General features: G+C 49.0%; 2 protein-coding genes across 3 annotated transcripts; both read left to right on the plus strand.

Annotated features, from left to right (window-relative positions):
- Positions 1 to 3,027: 3,027 nt before the first annotated feature.
- Positions 3,028 to 7,527, plus strand: LOC120542978 (glutamine synthetase-like). Of its 2 annotated transcripts, none has more exons than XM_039775759.1 (7): positions 3,028 to 3,264; positions 5,508 to 5,692; positions 5,771 to 5,932; positions 6,047 to 6,193; positions 6,279 to 6,406; positions 6,517 to 6,716; positions 6,805 to 7,527. In XM_039775759.1, the coding sequence occupies exons 2-7, from the start codon at positions 5,521 to 5,523 to the stop codon at positions 7,121 to 7,123; spliced, it is 1,128 nt and encodes a 375-aa protein (XP_039631693.1). In that variant the 5' UTR covers positions 3,028 to 3,264; positions 5,508 to 5,520; the 3' UTR covers positions 7,124 to 7,527. The 2 variants fall into 2 exon arrangements, with proteins under 2 accessions (XP_039631693.1, XP_039631695.1); XM_039775761.1 differs by having other exon boundaries at positions 3,028 to 3,221.
- Positions 7,528 to 23,766: 16,239 nt separating this feature from the next.
- Positions 23,767 to 26,309, plus strand: LOC120542967 (glutamine synthetase-like). Its single transcript, XM_039775741.1, has 7 exons — positions 23,767 to 23,942; positions 24,667 to 24,851; positions 24,934 to 25,095; positions 25,175 to 25,321; positions 25,406 to 25,533; positions 25,621 to 25,820; positions 25,894 to 26,309. Exons 1-7 carry the CDS (start codon positions 23,788 to 23,790, stop codon positions 26,216 to 26,218), a joined length of 1,302 nt encoding a protein of 433 aa, XP_039631675.1. The 5' UTR covers positions 23,767 to 23,787; the 3' UTR covers positions 26,219 to 26,309.
- Positions 26,310 to 27,288: the final 979 nt, after the last annotated feature.

A 27,288-nucleotide genomic window follows, 5' to 3' on the forward strand; every position in this document is an offset into this window, starting at 1 on the left:
ATTATCGTCCACTTCCCTTTGGGTTGTGCGTTTTTCTTGCGGTTGCTACAACCGCGTCAGGGATGCGACTCTAAAACAGAAATGGAAACCACTAAGGACAGCAGCAGCCGGCAGTTTGCAAAACCAAGCTGAAAACGTGCGGAGGGCACAGGGGGCAGGGCTTAGTTTTTATACATTGTGATGTGAGCGTGGAAACGGGCGTACGCAACATTTAAACAGGAGCCCCTGGGCGGTGGGGGTCCTGGAGCCTGTCCCAGCCACCAAAGAGTGCAAGGCAGGAACAAACCTTGGAGAGGACGCCAGTCCATCTCAGGGCAAACACACACACACACCAGTCCGCCTTACCTGAGAACATGGATACTCTACACTGGCAGGAACCCCTTGGAGACGCACACCCAGGTGCCCCAGTCCTACCACCGTGCCACCCAAGAAGAGAAAGCGAAGTGTAGAAAGGAGAGGAGAGACAGAAATGGTGCCAGCCAAACAAGCCTTACTGCCATGTGCACAGCGCAGCCAATGCCACTCCGGTGCTGAGATCCTGGCTCGAGACGGAGCTTCTGTCAGTAACATCACAGGACCAACGCGGATTTCTCGACGACTTCAAACCTTTTTAATGTCAAACACTTGGCCACAAATCCTGACGCGCCTGAAGGTTTACTCTCCTTGGTTGCAGAGTCGAATGGGAGTCTCCTGACGGGACCCCCGTATATCTGAATGGATCGGCCCAGAAGCATCAGCCGCCATTAACAGCGCAAGGTCAGATGACTTCAGATTTGAGCGGGGCACTCGACCAGGCTGCCCGCTATCGCCCCTGCTCTTTGCATTAGCCATTGAGCCACTGGCTGTTTGTGTCCAGAAGCCACCACAGATTAAGGTGACTGTCAGAGAGGGACCTGAGCAGAAACATGAAGGTGACCCGGTGCAGTGTGGTGCTCTGGTGCGCGGTCACCTCTGCTCTGCTCACCTGAGTACAAGCGGCTTTCCAGTCAATCTGCCAGCACATCACGTTAGTGTGCGTTGAAAATCAAAGTTTTGAACGAGACTCGAAATGTGAGTGGATGTGTTTAACCTCGAGAAGACGCACCTGTCAAGTGACCACACTGTGTCACCAGGACTGTGACGAGACTGAAGAGCACTGCCTTTCATTGTGTGTATTGAAGAGTCGTGACATCCACGGGACAGAGGAGCAGAGGCTGAGTGTTTGGGGGGTCAAGTGGGAGACCACTTTAGAAACAGCGTCTCATCTTTTGAAGTGTTTGAACAGAGTGGGGAATTCTGGGAAGAGCAATCAGAGAACAACGTGTCATTATCTATTAGGAGGACTAGCTAGAGGAGGAACGGGGGGGTTTTGGGGACTTGTACCCCATAATTAGCTTGAGGCTGACAGAAGAGACGGGTCAAAGGTGAACTCTCAGATGTGAAGCCATCAAGAACAAAGTACAGCAAGTGAGCGGGGTGGGCATGAAATGGGTGGGTGACAAACAAATGGATGAGAGAGAGAGAAGACGGGGTCAGTCCTGAAGACCACCGGAGCACCAGGCTGTCTGAGGGCGAGAGTGCAGTGCCACCTGAGGGGTGACGCGCACTTCAATGATGGCCTTACGAAGGGGGGAGGGGCTCTTTAAATGACACGGGCATCGCCCGGCTGGTCACCCTCACGGGTGTTGGTTCAACTTCCAGCACTTAATGCGCTTAATGCCCGCTGCCTCTGCACAGAAACACAAGTCAGGTTTCAATTCAAGTTTGAATATTAACTCGCTGGAAGTGGCCTCGTTGGTTGATATCATCTGCCCTGGTGGGCTCGTTCAAGTGACTCATTGTTGGCTCAACTTCCTGACAGCTGAGGTTGAGGACAGCCTGGCAGGAGGACCCCCTGGCCTTGCTGAAATTTGCATCTTTCATGTTTGTTCAGGAGCAGGATATGGACCTGCACTACCTTTATGATCAACCAGTCGATCACAATCGACGTACTGGGCCCCCTGGTGTAAAAAGATAAAAAGATAGCGCCTTTCTATCTATCTATCTATCTATCTATTATATAGTGCCTTTCATTCACTCTATCTATCTGTCTATCTATCTATCTATTATATAGTGCCTTTCTATCTATCTATCTATTATATAGCGCCTTTCATTCACTCTATCTATCTGTCTATCTATCTATTATATAGTGCCTTTCATTCACTCTATCTATCTATCTATTATATAGTGCCTTTCATTCACTCTATCTATCTATCTATCTATCTATTATATAGCGCCTTTCATTCACTCTATCTATCTATCTATCTATTATATAGCGCTTGTCATCTCACTTGTCCTTTAGTGCCCCCAATCTTTATATGGTGGGATACACAAACTTCTAGATGTTTCCATTCACAAACTCCTCTTTTTCCTTTGTATTTCTTCATGCTGGTTTATGGTGGGCTGCGCTCCATGAACGGAGGGTCGTCCATCATTTGTCAATGAAACACAACAGGCTCAGTAATCGTAGGCCACAGCCACACGGGTTTATTTCGAATTGTCCAAGTGGAATTGGGACACTGGGCGGACCCCCGGTGCCCGACCCCCCGAGAGGTCCGTCACAGGTCGGTATCCTGCAGTGAGTTTCAAGTAAAGTCAAACAAATTCCTGCCGAGTCATCGATTCCTCCGCGCTAATCGTTCTTAGGGGGGCTCCGCTTTCCAGGTTTTCGGCGGCTCTCAAAGTTCAAAGCCTTCTGCCAGCCCATCTCTCAGGTCGTCATTTTCTAAAGAAACATACGGACGTGTTTAGTCACATTTCACACTTTTCAGGTGACACTTCTCGACACTTGCGGAGGGGTCAGCGGGGCCAGCGCGACCACCTAATGGGCGTTTAGCGCGCTCTGATCGCCGGGCCGTAGCTGAGAGGCGGTGCGCAGCCAAATGAATGGGTGGGGGGGCGGGGGTTTTGGGCGGACCGGGCAGCCACTTTAAAGAGCGCGGCGGCCGAGCGCCAGGACAGCTGCAGGACCGACGGACTGCCGGTAATTTGAGCTCCGAAATTCAGCGGTGCGCGAGGGCAGGAAAGGACGGGAGGGAAAACCGGAGACAAAAACCCAAAACCGGCGACCAAGCAACAGACGGACCGAAAGAGCGGTGGTCCCGGCCAGCGAGTCCCGCCGCTTTAAGCCTGAGATCACGCGGGGTCAGAACGAGCGGAGAACCGAAAAGCGAGCAGAGCACAAGGGGTTAACACAGAGCACTGTAAGACCACCGGGGTTTTTAGGCAGTTTATCGTAACGGACAGGTGGGTTTAAAGAGCAGCTGGACGACCGCTGGGGTTGCTGATGTCCGTCCAAAGTGGACGTGTGCTTTCTAATTCTAGAGGCGGGCAAAGGTGGACGGCTGTGGTCTCCACTGCCAGCTTTCATTTGCTAAACTCTTCCTTAACGCCACCAGTTTGTCCTGTAGGACTGGCATCAGTCTTAGGTGTGATGCCAGTCCGTCGCATGGCACACTTGCCCACCACTATGAACATCTTTTGGTCTGGCCGTGCAGATATCCGTACAAGCTGGCATTTCATGGGTGTGCATGTTGTTCCAATCCCCCCGACTGGCATTACGTTACATATAAAAAGGGAAATGGCAGGCTGTTGCATTTACACAAATGTATTTACTTACTTTAGATTAATGCTCCACTGGTGACCATAACTCGATCACGATGAGTTTAGTGAATCTTATGGGATATTCAATATGCTAATTTCGGTCATTTAGGTGGAAGTCAGAATAAATCTGTTTAGTCCTAAATGCGCCCCAAGTCACGTGACCTTCAAAGAAGCGACAGGCTGCGGATTGGAGTTTCTGTCACCGGTCAGGAGCAAAAGGTTAGTGAAATAAAAGTGAAAAGCACACAGGCGACAAATACTGAGCGCTTCATCCTAAACAGCGAATCGCGCACGCGCACGCGCACGCACACACTGACGTCCTGCTATTCTCTGTAAATGTCTCGGCTCACTGCTCACCAAGTCCCGTCGCAAGTCGCTGAATGTTCCACTAAGTCGTCTCGATCTGCTCGCTTAGTGACAAACCAACGTGGCGCTCGGCTCCTTTCGGCGCTGCTCTTCATGACTTCGCCATAACGCCGCTCACCCGGATCAATCCACGAATATTCATTCACACAATGCAGGCAGTTACTCGACTGGAAAAGAAAAAGCAAGCATTTCGTGAAAGAAGGCGCCAAGCACGTTTTATTTTACTGATATTTAACATTTACTCCATGATATATACACAAATATAACTACATGATGTATGTTAGAATCTCACACTCCATCCAAGGGGCATTTTGTGGTCAGATTTAGTTCTGCGAGCTCATGGCATTCTGGCACAGCCAAAGCAGCAGCGCGCTTGTACTTCAGCTTTTCAATTTGAATCTTTTGTGTTTTTGTTGGTTTGTATTATTTTTACCAATAAAACTACCCAACCCGCTCTATCCTAACTACAGGGGCTCTGCTGGAGTCAACACAGGGCACAAGGCAGGAATCAAATCCCGGGCAGGGCGCGGGCACACCCACCCACACCAGGGACAAGTTAGGACCACCAATGCACCTCACCTGCCTGTCTTTGAACATGCAAACTCCACGCAGGGAGGTCCGGGAAGCGAACCCTTGAGGGTCTCCTTACTGCGAGGCGGCAGGGCTACCCACTGCGCCACCGTGCCACCCACCAATACCACTAATTGTGTATAAACAAGCCTGTTTATTTCTTATTAATAACTTGGAACACGAACTACAAAATGAAACTCAAACAAGTAAGTGTAATGGACAACCTAAGAAGGTTATAGCCAAGTAACTCAGTGAGGTGCAGTTTTTAAAAAGTTTAGAAAACGTTTTGCTTTACAGACATGTTTATATAATAGAATAGAATGAACAAGTTTCATTCATTTTATATAAAAATATGACTTTAGTGCATTAAGCGTAATTCAAGTATTTTTGATAAACCAACTTTATCACGTGCAGACTGACATGCCATTGAGCCTTTAGCGCATTGTGCCCCCTCGCCACCACCAGTATTTCAGACGTCCCCTTAATATTTTGGTCCCGAGTGATGGGCTTTCTCCCAGTAGACGATCTGCCATCTTTGGGTTGCCCACTTGGGTCTTTGCTAATGAAGGATTGGTGGTCTATATGTCTGCAGTGCCCCCCTGTGGCTGCTGCCTGTCATCTTTATATTCACATTGACTGCCCCCCACGTCCCAGGTACAGATAAGCCACTCTTCAGAGCTTTAGACCCTTAAGCCCCCCAGACTGACAGGGTGTGATGTGCGCATGGCTGCCATGTCATTAATGCCAAGCACCAGTTTTGTTATCTGGACATCAAGTGCAAAAATGAGCAAAAGGCAAGTGCCACCACAGAGGGGCACCACAGTCAGAACTGGGATTTAACTACATTGTGCCAGTGATGCCCTGTGTTCTGCCCATGACCTATCAATATGGACATGCTTTGGGCATTCCTGGCACTGCCAATTCTTAATCTGTCATCTTTGTCCCTTCAGTCCCACCATCACCATGTCAAGTGCCATGTCTGCCAGCTCTGACCTCAGTAAGTCCGTACGGGACAAGTACATGCGCCTACCACAGGGGGACAAGGTGCAGGTCACCTACATTTGGATCAATAGCACCGGAGAAGGCCTGCACTGCAAGACAAGGACTCTGGACTCAGAGCCCAAGGGCATCGAAGGTAAGTATGGTGCCCAGGTGGCACAAGTTAGGCCCAATCCTCACTGGGCACAACCTGACTGAGTTGATTTGCCCTCAGATGTTCCCGAGTGGAATTTCTATGGTTACAGTGTCTACTGGCCAGATGGCTCCAACAAAGACATGTACCTGATGCCCGTGTGCCTGTTCAGGGACCCCTTCACGCTGGACCCCAACAAGCTGGTGCTGTGCGAGGTGCTCAGGCACAACCGCAAGCCAACAGGTAACAAACACAAGTGTGGGTGTGTGTTTGAGGAGGGCACATGTGTGTGTGGCAAATGTCTATGTGTGCCCTCAGCCTTGAATGCCAAAATGATGCCAGCTTTTGCGTTTTCAGGGACCAACTTTCGCAGCAGCTGCCGTCAGGTGATGGAGCAGGCCGGGCACAGCCACCCTTGGTTTGGCATGGAGCAAGAATACTCGCTGCTGGCCATCGATAAGCACCCCTTTGGTTGGCCCAAGAATGGCTACCCTGGACCCCAAGGTGAGCTGTGCCACTTCTTAATATTAGATAGGTGCCTGGTCGTCTGCTGGCACTGCCCGATCTCACTGTTGCCCTCTCCTTGCAGGTCCCCATTGGTGTGGTGTTGGCACCGACAAAGTCTACGGCCGAGACATTGCAGAGAGCCACTACAAGGCCTGTCTGTATGCTGGGGTGAAGATCACTGGTGCCAATGCAGAGGCTGTGCCCTCTCAGGTATGTGTTGGTGGGCACTAGGCCATTGTGCCCTCTGCTGGCCCCAGTTCATGAAGTCAGTAAATGGGGGTCTGTCCACGAAAGGCGCTATAATAACCGTGTCCTTTCAGTGGGAGTTCCAGGTGGGGCCCTGCGAGGGCATTGCCATGGGCGATCACCTGTGGATGGCACGCTTCCTGCTGCACCGTGTCTGTGAAGACTTCGGGGTGGTGGCCACGCTTGACCCCAAGCCGATTGTGGGTAACTGGCATGGGGCAGGGTGTCACACCAACTTCAGCACGGAGGCCATGCGTAACCAGGGGGGACTTCAGTAAGTGAGCCGTCCTTGTGGCAGGGTGGGCTGTGCCAAGAAGATGGCAGATCACTCAGGGCAGGTGATTTGTTCTTTTTGTTTCCAGGCATATCGAGGAGGCCATCGAGAAGCTGAGCAAGCGACACTCGTATCACATCCGCATGTACGACCCTAAAGGGGGCGCCGACAACTCCCGCCGCCTGACTGGCTCCCACGAGACCTCCAGCATCCACGAGTTCTCTGCTGGCATCGACAACCGTAATGCCAGCATCCGCATCCCCCAGCATGTTGGAAAAGGTGGCTGTGGCTACTTTGAGGACCGGCGCCCTGCTGCCAACTGTGACCCGTATGCTGTGACAGAGGCCATCACCCGCACGTGTGTGCTGAACGAGACGGAGCCTGTGCCCGTGGGCGAGGTGCCATGAGGATGACTTCTGTCTTCACTGCCATCTTCTTCTGGCACTTATTTGAATTGACCATTGGTTACTGCTGGTCACTTTGCTCTGATGGCACTTAATAAATAAATTTGGGTTCAAATCCGGTGCCTGTGTGGAAAGTGCCATCCTCTGGCTGACTGTAGATGGCAGATCTGACCGAGTTGTTGTGCCCTCTCTGCCACTCGTGCTGTGGTGATGTCTCTGAACATATTAGGGTGCTGTGATGCCCACTTTCTATGAGAGCTGAAGTTGGACTGCTGGTAGATGCCCGTGGCCTGGGCACTGTCACAGTCACTTCACTTACTCTTAGCTGGCGATGACAGACACGTTGAGTCCAGAGCCCCCCGTTTCCCATTTTCTCACAGGCAGATACCCACTGGTTAGTTTATCTCAACACTAGCTGCATAAGACACTCCATCTCCGTGCCAGTCAATGACTTACTCCGTCAGTCCATACCATCCATATTAGTCATCATGTACTCTCTAGTGCCACCACCAGGCACCAGTCTGGTCCACATGTACCAGCTGTGCCAGCTGTCTAAGAAGAGTTCCGATCTAAAGAATCAGCGTAGGCCTCAGCATTAACATTTGCAATGCACCATCGGTTGGAGTGTATTTTGCAATGCATGTAGTGATAAATGGCAGCACGGTGGCACAGTGGGTAGCGCAGCTGCCTTGCAGTTAGGAGACCCTTAAAGGTTCGCTTCCCGGGTCCTCCCTGCATGGAGTTTGCATGTTCTCCACATGTCTGCGTGGGTTTTTTTTCCCACAGTCCAAAGATCCTAAATTGTCCCTAGTGTGTGCTTGGTGTGTGTGTGCCCTGCAGTGGGCTGGCACCCTGCCCGGGGGTTGTTTACTGCCTTGCACGCAGTGTTGGCTGGGATTAGCTACAGCAGACCCCCGTGACCCTTTAGTTAGGGTATAATGGGTTAGATAATGGATGGATGGATGTAATGATAAAGTGTGCTGCATTTGTCATTCCAACAGGTGGTGCAGCACAAACATTTGTAGTAATAAAGAAATTTGACCAATGAGAGCAGACCATTCAGCCCATCAAGCCCGTTTGTTTCGCTAGTAGCTAAGCTGTCCTGATGATCTCATCCCGATTCTTCTTAACAGGTCTGAAGGTTTCTGCTTCAACTCCGTGTCCCGGAAGTTTCTTCAAATTCCCACAACTTTTGCTCCCAGGCTTGAGTTTTAAGTGCACCTCCCTTTGATGTCCACAGGTGTCCTCGACTTCTGGTGCATCTCCTTCATCGATGCCTGTGAGGATTTTGAAGACCTGGACGAGGACCCCCGGTGGTCTCCTCTGCTCGAGACTGAACCAGGAGGACATGTCCTTCAGTCCCATGATGCACCTGCTTGCTCTCATCTCTCTGCACAGCCTCAGGTGCTGCTCTGCCCTTCTTGCAGTGTGGTGAGCAGAGCTGCACACGGGACCCCCATGGTGGTCTCAGCAGTGTGTTATGTCGTTTGAGCAGGACGGCCCTTGACTTGACTTCAAGCTTTTATGACGTGACCTAACGTTCTATTGGCGTCTGTGCATTGCTTAGTCGATGTCAGCGTGAACCCCTAAATCCTTTTCAGAGGTCCCCCATCTTGTATTTATATTTGGTGCCCTTTTGCCCACATGGAGCACTTGGCACTTTCCTCCACTAGACTGCCTGTCTCGAGTGTTCGCCCAGCTCTGAAGCTCGTCCAGCTTTTTTTCAATTCTTGTTCCTGCCGTCCCTCCAATTTTAGTGTCGTCGTCTATGAATTTGACAAGTTCACTAACTGCACCAGAATCGATGTCATTCATAGAAATCAGCCAAAGTAATGAGGGTCCGAAGACAGACCCCTGAGGGACTCCACTGATGACCGCACTCCGTCTGAAGCATTCGGCTCTTCTCTGTACCCTTTGCCTCCTGACGGTTAACCAATTAGAGGTCTGCTGCACTGCATGTGACATTCCAACAGATGGCGCATCTCTTTTATGCCATTTGGTATGAGGCTCGTAAAAGCAGTTTGTGATGCGCCATCTGTTGGATAGCAGAGACGTGGCACACACGGGCACAGGGCTGTCATCTCTCGGCTCACTCTCATCTCTCTTAGCCCCTCTAACACCCACATTACCAGGCAGTGCCCCACAGATCGTACCTATGATGGCCTCTGATCCTCATGCATTCACGTTCACATTGTAGCCCCCCAGTTTTTATTTCCAAATGCAGGTGGTGGTCTGCAGTTCTGCCTCTCAAAGCAGAGACTTCTGGGAATGTCAACTTACACTGGCATTGGTGCTCTGAGTGGTTTGAGCTTATTACATAGCCCTTCTATCACTGTGGTGTCTCATCCTCTGATTGGTTGGCACATGCCAGCGTGGGGGGCACAGAGCAGTTGCTTGTCATCTTCATTTCTCGTACGCGTCTACGTTGTGTTTTTACCGTTAGAATGCCACACACGGGCACAAAAGGCGAATCTCTTTGATAATTCATATAATGACACCAATGATGGTGTGATGACAAGAACTCGAATGTCCCCATCACGGTGACACGTTCTACACCAGGCGTACGTCCAGCGCAGTCCTGCCTCCTTCAGCCTGCTTAGCACTGAATCGACATGTCACTGGAACGTCACCTCGAGAGACGACCCCTCAGACCACCTCTGGCGCCGACGACACCCCGAGGGGTACTCTGTTACGATGTGTTTGTGGATATGCATGACACCCACCTACAGTACCTGTGACGGCCACCTGTGACGCCCTGGCACAACTGCACGAAGACCTCCGCTTTGGGTACGGGGTACTGCTCTGTTCACCGCCAGTTCATAATCTCCACAAAATCTGCTGGTGCCACCAATTGGCGCTTCCCCCCTAAATGCTGAACCGCAGTAACAATTCCTGCCTCAAAGAGCCTCAGTGTCCACTTTGGGGGCACAGTGACAGGAACTGACCTGGGGTGGCAGAATCTTGGACCGGCCCCCCAGTTGACCCGACTTTAAGATCCCTAGTGCCTCTCTAAAGACCCCCATATTGTTTGCTAGGACTTGCTGTAGGTGAGCTGCTCAGCACTTGGGGGCTTCACCTCTCCAGGGACCGCAGGTATAAACGGTGCGTAGGCACAGAAATGTTCTGTCCTCCTGTTTCTGCACTCAAATCGCGACGAATAAAACCTAAACTTGGCGTAAAGCCGCGCACATCTCCACGGTAGCTCATACCCTGGCATACACAAGTTTGGTTTGGCAGACTGGCAGTGCCCAGCGTCAAAGCAGTGCTACTGTTTCTTTATTAGATCCACATTCCTGACGAGGCTTTATAAATACACTGAAATTAACCGCACATTGTGTATTAGTTTAATGATCTGATTGTGATCAACCAGTCACAATATAATGGGCACAGAATGGGCAGACTATTCTGAATACCACAGCTGCTTTAGCGTTGTTACTCTCACTGCACCTTCTTCTCCTCCTTCTTCTTCTTTCAGCTCCTCCCGTTAGGAGTTCCCACAGCCGATCATCTTTTTCCATATTCCTGTCACTGCACCACTCGGAGTGTTTATATCACTGTGGGAATCACAGCAGCAGCTGATCGGAAAGACAATTATCGGGCAGAGCATCGAGCACACGCGGCCTCAGCCATGCGCACAGTCTACTTGAACTGCACGCATACGACAAACACTTCAGAGCCTTTCCTGTGCGGACCTCTAAACGCCTCAGTCAGCCATCAGGTGCTCCTCGTAGACCAGTTAGGACTGGAAACTGGCACTACCGTTATAATATCGCACAACCTGCGCCACTTTATAAAGCGCGTATTTACAGATGATGACGAGATCATTTTAAGATGAAATGCAGTAAAATATGTTAAACAGATAAAACCTGAACTGCGAGGATCTGGCACCCCGATCGCGGTTTGCTCCTGCCTGGCGCTGTATTCCTGCTGGGACTGGCGCGACCCTGGATGGACGTCCATCACAGAGCTGATTGTGTGGCGATTGGGTGTTTAGGGAAAGAAGAGGAAGGACAGGAATTGGAGGTCAGTACGTCTGAGAGAGACAGGACTGCTGCAGTAAAGCATTTCATCGAAGGTCACAGGCGGTCACTGTGCCATCGTGTGCCCATGTTTAATAACGTGCTTTAACTCCTGTGATCATGAAAATGACATCACGTATACATCTCAGTATTTGAGTTATTCAGAGAGCTGTAATATCACGAATGTCATGGACTCTGTGACCAGTCGGAGGAAGAGAGCCAGTTTAAGAAGCAAGTAGTGATTCACACACACAGATCACATACGAGTAGAAGATCAAATACAAAACAAAGCATTTAACGTGCACTTTAATTACGATGTGATTTGAGAAACTGGTTAATTAAACGATTTTAAGATGAAGTTTATGATGTTCTACTAAATGACAAAATAAACTACGTGATTAAAGTGGAAATGTCGAGATTCAAGTTGACATTTCATGCTTTTTCCCCACCGTGTGCCTTTTTTTTCTCTGCACCCTAATAAACTTTCATGTGACACTCAGACGGTGGGCTACGACCCCCCTTTTCACGGTGACTTTGATATGTGACAAGTTCTTTTTTATTTCCGGCTCTGTGTGACTTTGTGAACGTGAGCTTTCCACTTTCTCCGTCCCGCTGTGTCACTCGATCGACTTCCTTTTCTTGTTTATCCCTCTCTTTACGTTTTTTCTTTACCTCCACTTGGTATTCGCTGATCTTCTTTTATCCCCCCCCCACCCCCGTGCCTTTCCCATTGTCTTTTCACAGAATGCTGAGCTTCGAGGCTATTTATATTGATTTGCATATTCAAAGAGGCGTAATTCTGGGAGGAGTTAGGGGCGGGGCAGTAGGCGCGTGCACGAGCGTCTCTCTTCACACTGACTGGGATTTATGGAGCAGAAGAACGTGGAAGTTGGCGAACGCACAGATTTGTGCATCTGGAATTTTTTGTGCGTACAAACATTTCTGCCTTTGTCCACACGCCATGTTTTAGTGTGAGTTCTACGCACGGCGTTATGCACGAGGCCGCTGGTGTGTCTGGGTAGACGTGTCCTCGAAAGGCGCCGTAACCTCTGAGGCTGTTTTTATGTTGGTGGGCAGGTTCATACTGGACATGCATAAATGACCAGCGCTGATTCACATGGACACACCTGTGTGACATCCATGAGCCACTAACAGTGGCTGAGATTGGCCACCTCAGTTTAAATAAGCCACTCCACTCACAGGGCACACGCCTCGCAGCGTTCACAGATCTCTCAGTCCAGGTGACATGCCAAGGTCATCCAACACAATCTACGAGTGCCAGTGGACAAGAAGAGGAAAGAGCAGGTGTCCTGTGCCCCTCTGCCCACTGCCTGCCCTTTAGCTGCCATACCTACTTCTTGGAATTGGGCAAACCCTGAATGTGATACCAGGAAGTTGCAAAGTGAATGTGCTTGAGCTGCTGGCAGTACAGGGTAAGACTTGGCATTCATACCCGTCTAAATTAGAATCAATGACTGGTTAGGCTGGAGCCCTGTGGCACCACAAAGCCCTGCTTTCTTTCTTGCCATTTGTGCCCTGCCACTGCTTTCTTTGGGCATTTGCTGACAGACTGTAGATAGATAGATAGATAGAGTGAAAGGCACGATAGATAGATAGATAGATAGATAGATAGATAGATAGATAGATAGATAGATAGATAGATAATGAAAGGCACGATAGATAGATAGAAAGGCACTATATAATAGATAGATAGATAGATAGATAGATAGATAGATAGATAGATAGATAGATAGATAGATAGATAATGAAAGGCACGATAGATAGATAGAAAGGCACTATATAATAGATAGATAGATAGATGGATAGATAGATAGATAGATAGATAGATAGATAATGAAAGGCACGATAGATAGATAGAAAGGCACTATATAATAGATAGATAGATAGATAGATAGATAGATAGATAGATAATGAAAGAATATAGATAGATAGAAAGGCACTATATAATAGATAGATAGATAGATAGATAGATAGATAGATAGATAGATAGATAGATAGATAGATAGATAGATAGATAGATAGAAAGATAGATAGATAGATAGAAAGGCACTATATAATAGATAGATAGATAGATAGATAGATAGATAGATAGATAATGAAGATAGATAGATAGAAAGGCACTATATAATAGATAGATAGATAGATAGATAGATAGATAGATAGATATTTTTATTTTTAAAAGCAAACTTTATTAAATAAACACAGGAATAAATACAAAAAAAACACAGTAAAAACTCAAAATCTTAAGTCTTACAAAAACACGTACACACTTTCCTAATGATGAATATTCATTTTAAACCATTACATATTCATATTGTTCTTGGAGTATATATTTATCTAATCCCCCATTGTTTCCACCCTCCAATCCCACTTATTCTCAATTTATCCACCCAATTTATAAAGGAATGAAACACCAAAGTCAAAGCACAAATTGCAAATTATCTTCATCACATACACAAAGCACATTATTCACGCACCACATTTCCTTAAACTTTGCTAAATTATTTGTGGACTTATAAAAATTAAAATCCACTAATATCCTACTTTCACATACTTTTCTAAAAATACAACAACATTTTCATTTCCACTCCCAGTAATCTTGTTTTTACGGTCTTCCATATTGACAGTTTTGCTTGCCCGATAATAAAATTAATTAAGTTCATATTTTCTCTGGTGTGTTTTGTAATTCTAACCCCAAACACAAACACCGTGCCATTATACGGACCCCAGCCCTTCTACTATTCTTTCAATTTCACTAAAAAAGGTCTGGAGCCTCTCACAATACATAAATGCATGAAGGACACTTTCCCTCAGACCACAAAAAGGGCAGCAATCTGAGACCCCGGACATATAATCGATAAGAAGGAGTTCACCGCTAGTATCCCATGTACCAACCTCCACTGCAGGTCTCCCACCCTACTGGCCAATGGCGGCTTGTACAACGACCCCCATGCAGGGTTCAGTCCTGAGGGGCTCCAAGCTTGTCTCTCCAAGGTGTGTCGTGTCTTCGTGTCCTCAGCTGCTCCAGGTTGTTCACCTTCACACAAATCCTGTACAGCTGTTTCCCCGGCACTGTAGGTAGAGATAACGCCTCTAGAGAACTTAAGGCTAAAACATTAGTCTCACCATCCCTCAGTTCAACAGCCGGAGACACAGTAAGTGTTGGAAAAGGCGTTTAGTCAATTGGCTTCAGTTGTGATAAGAAAATTCCGTGCAGGAGTGTCATGGATTCCCTGTCCATTGATGATTGTACCTGCCACAGAAACTTCTCCATTAAGCGGACTGAGTGCACTCCTGTCTCCACTGCTACCACTTGTGCACTTTTCCAAGTGTAATTTTCCCAGTCAATTATGTCCTTTATTGTGGTTATTCCATGTATTATGAAATGATTAATAAAGTTTTCAGAAATTCCTGTAGCAGTGCCAACAGCAGGATTGTAGAACAGTGGTTCATGAAGGACCCAAAATGTGGAGAGGTCATCACAGTCCTTTTTTATCGCCAGTAGTTGCCATGCTGCTAAAAGGCTTTTATAAAACTCTGGCACCTGTAAAGTCTTGATCTTATCTAAGTGGCACAGCAGTAAACTTTTCCCAAGTCCCATATGCCTGGCTTGTTTAAAGAAGAGTACGGCTAAGTTCATCCACTGGCTCTGCTCGACAGGATACAGCAGTTTTTGAATGGTCTGAAGGCGGAAAGCAGCAATCCTGCTGGTAATGTCAATAAGTCCTTGTCCGCCTTCATCCAATGGTAAAATAGAACGCCCTTCTGTATCCAATGGGTACCAGTCCAAAAAAAATCCATGATCGCCTTCTGTATCTGCTGAACAAGCAAAGGTGGAGGTTGTAGACAAATACACTTATGCCACAGGCTGGAGGTCACCAGGTTATTAATGACCAGCATCCGTCCTCTATAGGATAACTGAGGGAGTATCCACTTCCACTTGGCAAGCCGAGCTGTAACCTTGTCCAACAGACCCTCCCAGTTCTTTTGGATGTAGTGGTCATCTCCGAGATGGACTCCCAGGTACAGGAAGCCTCCAGTTGTCCACTGCAGACCCCCCTTCAGTCGAGGAGGACTACATCCTTTCCAGTTCCCAACCAACACTGCACTACTTTTGTTCCAATTCACTTTAGCCGAAGATGCTTTGCTGTAATTCCTCAGACAATCAGTTAATTTGTCCAAATCCTTCTGGCTTGTGATGACCACAGCAAGATCATCTGCATAAGCAGTGACTTTCACAGGGTCCATGTTGCAGTTGGGGATGGAGAGACCAGTCAGCACCTTCCTCAGGTGCACCAGGAAAGGCTCCAGCGCCAGAGCATATAACATGCCGGACAAAGAACAGCCCTGTCTGACTCCTCTTCTGACACTGAAAGGTGCACACAAGCCACCATTGACCTTTATGATACCAGAAATGTCACTATAAAGTAAACGAATATGTTTAATAAAAGACCCCCCAAACCCAAACGCCTTCATGGCATTCCATAAAATGAGTGACTGACCCTGTCAAAAGCTTTTCCTGGTCAAGAAAAATAAGACCAGTCTGAAAACCAAACAGTTCTGCAGCAGCCAAAATGTCCCGAATTAAAAAAATGTTATTAAAGATGGACCTGCCAGCCACGCAGTAATTCTGATCAGGATGCACCACTCTCCCTAAAACTTGGACCATCCTGTTGGCTAAGGCTTTAGAGAGAACTTTATAATCAGCGCATAAGAGAGACACAGGCCGCCAGTTCTTAATGAGACACAAGTCTCCCTTCTTCGGCAGCAGCGTGATCACGGCTCTACGGCAGCTCTGCGGTAACAAGCCAGTTTTAAAACTCCATGGAACACTTCCAATAAGTCCAGGCCGATGACATCCCAGAACTCTTTATAAAACTCCACTGGTATTCCATCGATTCCGGGACCTTCCCTGTTTTCAGCTGTCCCAGGGCTGTGGTGAGTTCTGCAAAGGTCACCTCTCTATTTAGCTGTGCCACATCTGCATTGGGCAGCTGCGGTAAGTCCTGCAAAAAGGCCTGTTGGTCTTCACTGCCACCATCTCCATCTGCAGCAAACAGAAGTTCATAAAATTCGCGGACCACCTGCCTTATTTCACTGGGCTCTTGTGTCTCACTGCCATCGGGTGTTCTTATGCAATGTAAGATTTTACTCTGCGAGTTTTTTTTCTCTAAACCAAAAATATTGAGTTGGTGCATCCATCTCAGTCAGTCGTTGAAACCGGGCCCTCACTAAAGCCCCCTGAGCTCTGGTCTCAAGCAGGTGAGCCAACCCCAGTTTAGCAGAAGTCAGGCTCGCCTGAAGCTGCTCATTTGGACCCTTCTCTAGAAGCTGTTGAAATTCAGCTATTTTAATTTCTAAAGCTGCCATTTCTGACCGCAATACTTGGGTGACATTTCTGGTATACTCCTGACACAAGGCCCGGATGTGACTCTTCCCAACCTCCCACCACTGTTGTAAGCTGGTGAACTCCTTCTTCATAGCCTTCCAGCCTCCCCAGAAATGAACAAATAACTCTTTAAAGTTCTGATCTTTAAGGAGGAGTGTGTTAAAATGCCAGTATGGACTACGGGTCTGTAAGTGTTACAAATAAGTGTACAACACACCAAACTGTGATCAGAGAATCCAGTAGGCACAATAGAGCACACCTTAAATAAACCTAACAGGTGCTTAAAACTATAAAATGATCGAGTCTGCCATTGAGATCGTATTTCCACTCGTCCGCCCCAGGTGTATTGCCGACAGGCCCCATTTTAGCCCTCCATACATCTTCCAGCCCAATGTCCTTAATTATTTTACCTAAAGCTCGTGCTGAGCGAGGGTGCGTTCCAGGCCATTATTTCTGTCTATTCTGGTATCAAGTGTACAATTAAAATCCCCTCCTAACACCACCACTTCCTCAGGGTCACACTTGGATAAAAGATCTCCTAACTTGTTAAAGAAGTGGAGCCTCTCCTCACCCTCATTCGGCGTACACATTAATGAAAGTGACGACACTGCCTTGAAGTTTCACCGTCACTTTCAGGAGTCTCCTTTCACCAGCTCATCAGTGCTGCAAACTTCTACTTGAAGTCCTCCAAGAAATAAAATGGCCACTCCAGCACTAACATTTGTCCCATTACTAAATAAAATGTCCCCCTTCCAATCTCTGCTCCACTCCCACTGATTTTGCTCATCAATGTGGGTTTCTTGTAGAAAGGTGACATTCAAGTCTTTTGTCTGATAAAATCAAACAATACGACCCTCTTATCTGGACTTCTCCCACCGTTAATATTTAGGGTTCCTATGTGCACACTTGCCATGGTAACAGAATAGATAGATGAACACACAATGAAACACAGGGACCACCACAAAGACTGTGGAGTAGATTTAACAGGGGGCTTAGCCATTAGGTGGTGTTTAGATTGGACTGTTTTCTCAGTTTACTTGTTAAATTCTTTAGCCTCACGAGCTCTTTAACATCAAACATTGCGGAGACTGCTTTGTCTCGTCGCAACCCGCGGACAGACGATAGAAAGAGGTCAATGTCAGGGAAAAATTCGGCCACGTCCACCCCCTTTTTTCCGGCGGTATTCACCAAAAACTCTTTCACACTTTGAGCGCTGTAACCCCCCCTGGCTTTTAACTCTGGGGGCTCCGAGGCAGCAGACCCATCGGAGATATTACCGTCGTCGTTTTCTTCCCCGACCTCCCAGCATTTGAGACGTTATCGGCCGTCTCCGCGAAGACGGAAAATCCTCCTGACAAGGACCATAGGCGGGATCCTCTCCAACGACCCCCGAGCCCTGACTTAAAACAATTTTCTTTCGTGCCCGATCTTCTCTTTCTCCTTGCCTTTTTGAGCAGGACGTTTAAATTCACTTTTTTCCTCTGTCTCGTTGCTGCCTCCCTCATCCATATCAATTTCTCCCCACACACTTTCTGCTGCAGTCGCTGTTTGATCTACCGTTTCACTACCGCCTTCATTCGGCTCATCTCTGGGCGGCACTTGATTCTCCTGCCCTTCAGCTCTAGTAGCATTTTTATTCTTATCACCTTGCGCCTCTGCGCCATCAGCCACAATTTCGTGATCTTCCACTTTCTGCCCCTCTATTTCTGTATTTGTACGGCTAGTTTTCTTGTTCCCGTGGTGTTTCTCAGGACACTGTTTAATTAAATGTGCTTCACTCCCGCACCCAAAACATTTCATTTCGTTAGAAGTGACGAAAATCACATAATCGAAACCGTCCACTCTAAACTTCATTGCCACATTTAATTCGTCATCCATTCTATTTAAAACCATAAAACTTGTCTCCTAAATGACAAGACATGTTTTAAATCAGGCGATTTACAACCTAAAGGAATGTGCCGAATTTTCGATACCAGACGCCCATGCCGCTCCAACTCTTTCGCTATAGTTTCATTTTTGAGAAAAGGCGGCGCATTTGAAATTGTTACTCTACGGGACGGACGGCTAAAGGGGAAACCTGTACAAAGGAGCCATTAATAACCACCCCCTTCTCAACCACTGTCGGAACTAAATCCACAGAGCTCAAAAAAACCACGATATTCCCGCTCATTCGTGAAGCTGACTTAATATTGTCACATCCGACCACTTCGCCTACCGCCAAAACCCCCGCCTCTAAAGGAACAAACTCCTCCGATATAAGTTTAATCCCATGGCGGCGGCTCAAACGCTCAAGATTAGCAGCCATTGCGGCTGCCGTGGCCTAAGCCACTCAGTACAAAAACAAGTGTAGCTGTTTTCACCAAAGAAAAGATAGAAATAAGAAACTAGAAAATTAGAAGAAAAAGAATCACCACACTCACCTCAGCGTCCACCACCAGTTCCACTCGCTCACACTCAAGACAACCACCCAGCATGCACAGCGACAGCAAGAACAGGAAGGAGATAGATAGATAGATAGATAGATAGATAGAGTGAAAGGCACGATAGATAGATAGAAAGGCACTATATAATAGATAGATAGATAGATAGATAGATAGATAGATAGATAGATAGATAGATGAAAGGCATAGATAGATAGATAGATAGATAGATAGATAGATAGATAGATAGATAGATAGATAGATAGATGAAAGGCAGATAGATAGATAGAAAGGCACTATATGATAGATAGATAGATAGATAGATAGATAGATAGATAGATAGATAGATAGAGTGAAAGGCACGATAGATAGATAGAAAGGCACTATATAATAGATAGATAGATAGATAGAGTGAAAGGCACGATAGATAGATAGAAAGGCACTATATAATAGATAGATAGATAGATAGATAGATAGATAGATAGATAGATAGATAGATAGATAGATAGAGTGAAAGGCACAATAGATAGATAGATAGATAGATAGATAGATAGATAGATAGATAGATAGATAGATGAAAGGCACGATAGATAGATAGAAAGGCACTATATAATAGATAGATAGATAGATAGATAGATAGATAGATAGATAGATAGATAGATAGATAGAGTGAAAGGCGCTATATAATAGATAGATATAGAGTGAAAGGCGCTATATAACAAATAGATAGATTATATAACAAATAGATAGATAGATAGATAGATAGATAGTGAAAGGCGCTATATAACCCATAGATTTTTTTAGAGCCACCCTTTTTTAGATAAAACCTAAAACACCTTCAACGAGACACAGTAGACTACAGCAGAAAACACAAAACATCACCTGTCATTTATCACAATTAAGGACAACACAAAGTGTCACCTGCCATCAGCACATCTTGTCACACGTCATTCACACCTGATCGACGGATGTGAAAGGCGCTATATCATTGAAGGAGTGAAGTGTATTTGTTTCGGGGTCACTTGAGCTTTTACAGAAGAAGACGAATTTCGATAAAGCTCCTACTTGTCGCCGACCTTTCACCTGAAGCCCCCTTAACCGGAGCGGTCGGCGATCTCCAGCTTCTGGACACGCAGACCATTCAGGACGTCTCCTTGTCTTCAAAGCGCCACTCGCGCCTGCCAGTGTCGCCATTCAGACGGTGGGGTCTGCGCGTGTCGTCCCCTGATGTCTGTTTAATTTAAGATTAACGGATTCTTTGTTTTCGCTTGTGTCGCCGGTTTGTGAGAAGCTCTGATGTGGGACCACCGGCTGGACTTGTTTTCTGTTTTTGATCTGAGATCCGCATCTCAGGCACCCTAAAGTTTTGCATGGATCCCCCAAGAATCCCTTGCGGTTTTTCGGCGCCTTGACACGGGTGCTGGACCCCAGAGATTAAACTACAGTCGGCAGAGGGCGCCCCAACTTGAGGGGGCCTCATAAAAAGGAAGAAATGCGACAGTCGCAATTAGACCAGGAAATGAGACAATAGCGCCCTCTAGTGGCGAAAATTGGGATACTGCGCCTGCCAGCAGTCTAAGTCACCAGATCAGCTGTCACCCGGTGGGACTGATTTTTTATAGCGCCTTACCACTTATCTGCAGGCGCTGCTGCTTACATTTTGTTTTTCCGGGAGCACCGAGTGGAATGACCGAGGAGTCTGAGGGGCAGGAGAGGAAAGGTGGTGACAGCAAACAAAGAAATAAAACAATAATGGAATCAAGAATTAAGAAACACACAATGAAAACGCAATAAAACAACACAACAAATCAGCCACCATCACTGCCCCCTGCTCACCTGGCACACGGGAGCGGCCATCTCCCATTTTCTTGCACTCCTGCCTGGCATGGTCATGAAAGCCCACCTTGAACTTACAAGTAAAGGTAGGCAGGCTGGGGCATCAACGCTTCGGCTTCCGGTTCAGAATGTGCCAGTGTGTGCAACAGGAAGAGTAGACAATCCTCCCTACCAGGCCATGCTGCCCAGCACCTCCTTGGCATGTAAGGTACAGTACAGAGGCACCCATTGACACAGACACACCCATTCACATGCCCGTCATAGGGGACATTTGAGGTGGCAGTGTCACTCATACTTGGTCACACTGATCGCTCATCTGATGCAGTGGTCACGCCTGGCCAGGCGGGCTCTTGGCAGCCTGTAGGGGCCACACCAGACCCTCATGGCAGAGGATGGTCATCACACACTTTGCTGGCTGGGCTCCATCTCCACCTCGACGATGGTCTTTATCATTTTACTCGTAATCTGTCCTCTGTATAGCGCCTTGTAGAGTCATCGTCATTCACCACACAGCAGGAGTTGGCCAGTTCAGGGGGCTGGGTGTGACCTGCGTGACTCTCACCAGCCTTAGTCAGAATGGGAACAAAGGGAGAGCTAGAGGGCACTACACAGCTGATGAGTGTCACATGAGGGTACTGCTGGCTGGCTGGTGGGCGACTTCAGAGGACCAGAGATGGCAAGATGCCCACGTGGGGACTCCTGGGTCACTTCTGTCAGTCCTTGTCCTGCTCTGGAGCGGCACTGACAGAATATTATGGAGGGCGCTCTATGACCAGTGCCAAGGTGCCATTCCACTTCTCTGCCTGCTAACATGAACAATGCCCCCTGTGGCCAAGTGTGCTCTGCTCTCAGATGTTGAAGTTTTATGGCCTGTCAGATCCCAGATGGCATCAGTGCTAAGATTTCTGTCATGTCTGCAATGCTCACTCAGGCAGTAAATGGCATCTTTAGTGAGGTGAGCTTCAAGTGCGTGCCTGGCACACTCTTGCCATGCAAACACTGAAGTCTGCTGAGAGCAGTTGGCACGCAAAGCTCAGGAGGGTAAGAGATCGACTACCCCACTGCCCACGGTGGTCACTGGAGCCTCTTTGGTTTCCTTGCTGGCTCTTTCTCTAAAGACATCATGTGGACAACATTCAGCTGGCACCTGGCACTGGCACTAGCCAGGCAAAGACACCCAACACACCGATTTGGGAAAGACATCTGTTGAAGTCCTGGTGGCACCTCAACAGAAGCCATGCCATGGCAGGACCTGACCTCCTGGGCACAGGACACATGGGCCCCTACAAGGTGGCATTGGAGCTCTCAATACAAACTTGGCACCCTGTGTGGAGTGGCACGCCTCAGTGTAAACTGAAGGACAATGTAAGCAGTGGGCTAGATGGTGCCACCCAACTGCAGCGCCTCAGAGGCAAAAACGCAGGTCAGGTGCTGTAAGAGGGTAGGGGTGCCACTGAGTGACCACCCGTCCATCAGACCTCTCTGTGAATGTGGGGTCCGCTTCTAGCAGGAGAACAGGAGAGAAAGCCTGTCCAGCTGGTGTCCTCAGACCTCTGGTGTCACTCACCCTACTGGCAGCAGCAGGTCACATGACAGTCAATGGGACTGGTGACATAAAACACATCTGGTGACCACTGAAGCAAGCGATGAGGTTGGCACTTGGGTAAGGAGAACATTGAATGTTCTTAGCTGCACATCTCCCCATCCCTACGGTGAAGCATGACGGTGGCTCAGTCACACAGTGAGGACACCGCAGGTTGAAGGGCACAGGACAGCACAGCATGGGTCACCACTGCATAGGTGACTGCAAGGAGGAGCAGCATATTGTCAAAGTCCAGGACTGATAGGCAGCCATCTTCAGTTAGATGTGGTGGGCATCAGGGGAGGAGAGGATGGGCACAGGCAGCTGTGACAGAAAAGAGCCAGCAGGTGAAAAATGGGGCAGAAGAGCCAAGCCTGGCATTACCACCCTGCTTTGCCAGCAGTGTTCCTTCACCCAGGCCAGGATACACTACCCCTATTGCCAGCTGGTGACTCTACTTTCCCCTCCACTCTGAATTCACACTTCAATGGGTCATGTGATCCACATCCTCATGTGATGCCCCCTCCGGGCCACTCACCAGTCCTACAGGGCACAGAGATGCCATTCTCCTCTTCCTCATTGGATGTTACCCTTTCTCTGATGCCCACAGGCCAGACATTCCTGGGACTCTCAGCACACTTACAACCCATGCTGGATCCCTTCTTTCTGCACTGGTATCTTGCTTGGCATCTGATTCTCTGTGTATTTCCTGTGCCCACATGTTCAGCCACTTCCCTCCCTCCGTGACTCACTTTGCATTTTCTGAAGGCATCATACTTCTAGCTAAACCTCAAGTAGGCACCCAGTCTGGTTGGTACACTCAGCATGCCTGGAATTTCCAAATCTGAAAACAATGCACCAATGAGGAAGTAAAAGCGGGCAACAGCAGGATGAGGTTTCAGAAAAAAGAGGTGATGTCCACAGGGCAGTAGCTGTGAATTCTTCATGTGCCACACTGGGTGCCACGGTGCCCAATCATGGATCATACAACCCTTAATTCTATGTACTGTAGATTGACATACTGCATATGGTGGGCAGCATGTTGGCACAGTGGGTAGTGACACTGTCTCAAATCCCAGCCACAGACTTTGATGCCCACATGGCTTTGCACCCATTACGCTGTTTGATATCTGACTATAACCTAGTGATTAGTGAAGGCGCCTCGTGTCCCTGTCACTTATCCTGTCCCAGTGCGACTTCAGTCGCTGAAGCCTTTCGTTTCACTTCGAGCTCGTGGAGATGGTGGCTCAGCAGGTGACGGGAAGGCAAAAAGAGCGCCAGGGGGTCCATGAACGTCGGCCATCGGAATGGTCAGCGCGAGGAGGGTGGGGCACTTAATGGGCGATTAGCGCGCTTTGACCTCAAATCGCCGGCCGAACCAGTCAGGCGGCCACACCCAAATGAACGGGAACCGAGCGCGCCACGTAAGTGAGGCGGAATGGGGAGGGGCGGAGTGGACAAACCTGTCGGGGCCAAAGCTCGCGAGACCTGCCCGACACTTTAAAAGAGCGCGGCGGCCGAGTGCCAGGACAGCAGAAGGAGCGAAAGATCGCCGGTAAGTGGAGGGCTGCAAAGGATGGGAGGGGTGCGTGGGATACAAACTAGAAATCGTCGAGAGCTCCGCTGATGGCGGTCCGGTGGCGCAGGGTGTTCGGCCGGCCGAGAACACGCGGGGACGAAACGAGCGGGCGGGGCGAGTTAAGCGGAAAAAGCGAGCAGAGCAGAAGGGGTTAACGCATCACGCTGTAAGACCACCGGCAGTGTGTGGGGCTTTATGGCTCTGAGCCCCAGGGGTGTAATGGGATGATGGGCGACGATTTCCTCGGTCTCTGGTATCGCAGCGGACAGGCGGCCACTTCGGGGTTTAAAGAGCCGCTGGACAGAAGACCTCCACCTTCTGACGCCCGCCCAAGGAGGACAAAAGGCCTCGTCTAAACTCTTAAGACGCCGGTCTGCCCAGGAGGACAGGCACACCCGCTCACTATTAGCCAGTTGACCTTTATTGTGTCCTTTGGGGGCACCATGGTGGCTGCTCAAGTCCCACCTGATGCCCATTTTTGCTGCCACATCTTTTTATTATCTCTATTTTGGGCTCTTCACTGGGGTGGATGGCGATGCACAGCCAGGAATGGTGGGCATTCACCAATGAGATGCAGGGCATCTGAATTTAACTGCATTGTGCCAATGATGCCCTGTGTTGTACCCATGACCTGTCAGTGTAGACACACTGGGCATTCCTGGCACTGCCAATTATTAATCCCTTATCTTTGTCCTCCCAGTCCCACCATCACCATGTCCAGCTCCATGTCTGCCAGCTCCGACCTCAGTAAGTCCGTACGGGACAAGTACATGTGCCTCCCGCAGGGGGACAAGGTGCAGGTCACCTACATTTGGATCGATGGCACCGGAGAAGGCCTGCGCTGCAAGACAAGGACCCTGGACTCGGAGCCCAAGGGCATCAAAGGTAAGTGTGGTGCCACACATGGTGGCATAAGATGAGCACAAACCTTGCTGGGCACATTCTGACTGAGCTGATTTGCCCTCAGATGTTCCCGAGTGGAATTTCGATGGCTCGAGCACCTACCAGGCGGAGGGCTCCAACAGCGACATGTACCTGATACCCGTGTGCCTGTTCAGGGACCCCTTCACGCTGGACCCCAACAAGCTGGTGCTGTGCGAGGTGCTCAAGTACAACCGCAAGTCAGCAGGTAACACGTGTGTGTGTGGGGTGGGGTGGTGTGTGGCCCCACACGACTGCCAAACTAATGCCAGCTTTTGATCCGCCAGAGACCAACCTGCGCAGCAGCTGCTGTCAGGTGATGGAGCAGGCTGGGCACAGCCACCCTTGGTTTGGCATGGAGCAGGAATACTCACTGCTGGGCATCGATAAGCACCCCTTTGGTTGGCCCAAGAATGGCTACCCTGGACCCCAAGGTGAGCTGTGTCACCTCTTAATATTAGATCGGTGTCTGGTTCTCCGCTGGCACTGCCCGATCTCACTGTTGCCCTCTCCTGCAGGTCCATATTACTGTGGTGTGGGCGCTGACAAAGTCTACGGCCGAGACATCGTCGAGTGCCACTACAAGGCCTGTCTGTATGCTGGGGTGAAGATCGCTGGCACCAATGCGGAGGTCATGCCCTCTCAGGTATTGTGGGTGGGCCCCAATTCATGAAGTCCGTAAATGGGGGGGGATCTGCCCATGAAAGGTGCTATAAAAATTGTCTCATTTCAGTGGGAGTTCCAGGTGGGGCCCTGCGAGGGCATTGCCATGGGCGATCACCTGTGGATGGCACGCTTCCTGCTGCACCGTGTCTGTGAAGACTTCGGGGTGGTGGCCACGCTTGACCCCAAGCCAATGACGGGTAACTGGAATGGAGCAGGGTGTCACACCAATTTCAGCACGGAGGCCATGCGTAACCAGGGGGGACTTCAGTAAGTGAGCCGCCCTTTTGGCAGGGTGAGGTGGGTTATGCCATCCCGAGGTGACATGCCATTTTGTTTCCAGGCATATCGAGGAGGCCATCGAGAAGCTGGGCAAGCGACACTCTTATCACATCCGCATGTATGACCCTAAAGGGGGCGCCGACAACTCCCGCCGCCTGACTGGTTCCCACGAGACTTCCAGCATCCACGAGTTCTCTGCTGGTGTCGCCAACCGTAGTGCCAGCATCCGCATCCCCCGCCAGGTCGGCCAAGATGGCTGTGGCTACTTTGAGGACCGCCGCCCTGCTGCTAACTGTGACCCATACGCCGTGACGGAGGCCATCACCCGCACGTGTGTGCTGAACGAGACGGAGCCTTTGCCCGTGCCCTCGGGTGAGGTGCCCTAAGGATGACGAGGCACTTCTCGCTTTTTGCCTCATTTTATGTGACCACTGTAATGAAACTCAATAAATAAATAAAACCTTTGATATAAAAATGTGATTGTGTGGAGAGTGCCGTCCAGTGGGTGGGGGGGTCATTGGTCATGCTGATAGACGGTATAAACTGCCCTATTGATTGACCCTTGCTTACCATGAAACATTTGATGCCAAGTTACTGCCCTTTGGTGTCTCCCAAGTGCCACCATAAGTCTGAAAGCTGGGGGCATCTCATTCACTGCTGGTTACCAGTTTGGTGCCCCTTCATTTGTGTACCCCATAGTTCAATGTCTGCAGTATTGGATACTTGGCACTTAGTCATTCACCCTGGGGGGCTTCAGAATGGAGAAAAAGGTGATGATGATGACCTCCGGGCCGGAGCAGCCATTGGTGCAACATCATGTGTCACATGGAAAGGAACCCAGCAAAGCCCGACTGACAAGTGAATGTGGGTGGCACCTCAGGCATGGCTGCTGGCATAGAGTTGGTCCCTTTTATTTCTATATTGTGCCCTGGCAGTGTGTGTATTTGCCCCTTCAGAAGGTGCCCAGAGCCTTCACTCAGCACTTCATTCATTTATGCCAGCCTGGAGTCGTCGTCTGACGTGATCAACTTCACACACCTGGCGCTGTGGATTTCCTGCCAACCTTCTCTGCAGATCCTCTGTCGGGCTGGATGGAGACCCTCAATAGATGGCTGTTTTCGGGTCTCTCCATGGGTGGTGGATGTCCCTTAAGGACAGTCCCAGAGTTGTCCCTCAGCCACTGCTGTGGGGTCTTTGCATTTGTACCCCTCTGACCCAGTGTGAGGTCCACGGCGCTCTGAGCAGCTTTTCACTTTGGTGGTCTCCCAGTCCCTGGCGTGGGCACTGCCATGCCTCACAGTTGGACTCGTATCATGCAGGTTTCCTGCAGACTGGCCTCTCATTCTGGTTTCTCACAGGTTGGGGTCCTTTAGGTGCCTTGTTAGTAACTCCAGGTGGGCTTCCAGGGGTCTTTCGCTTGGGAGTGCCACTCTGCCATACGTGACGGAGTGCTGCA

Source organism: Polypterus senegalus, chromosome 13 (assembly GCF_016835505.1).
Source record: "Polypterus senegalus isolate Bchr_013 chromosome 13, ASM1683550v1, whole genome shotgun sequence".
In the NCBI taxonomy this organism is placed as follows: domain Eukaryota; kingdom Metazoa; phylum Chordata; class Cladistia; order Polypteriformes; family Polypteridae; genus Polypterus; species Polypterus senegalus.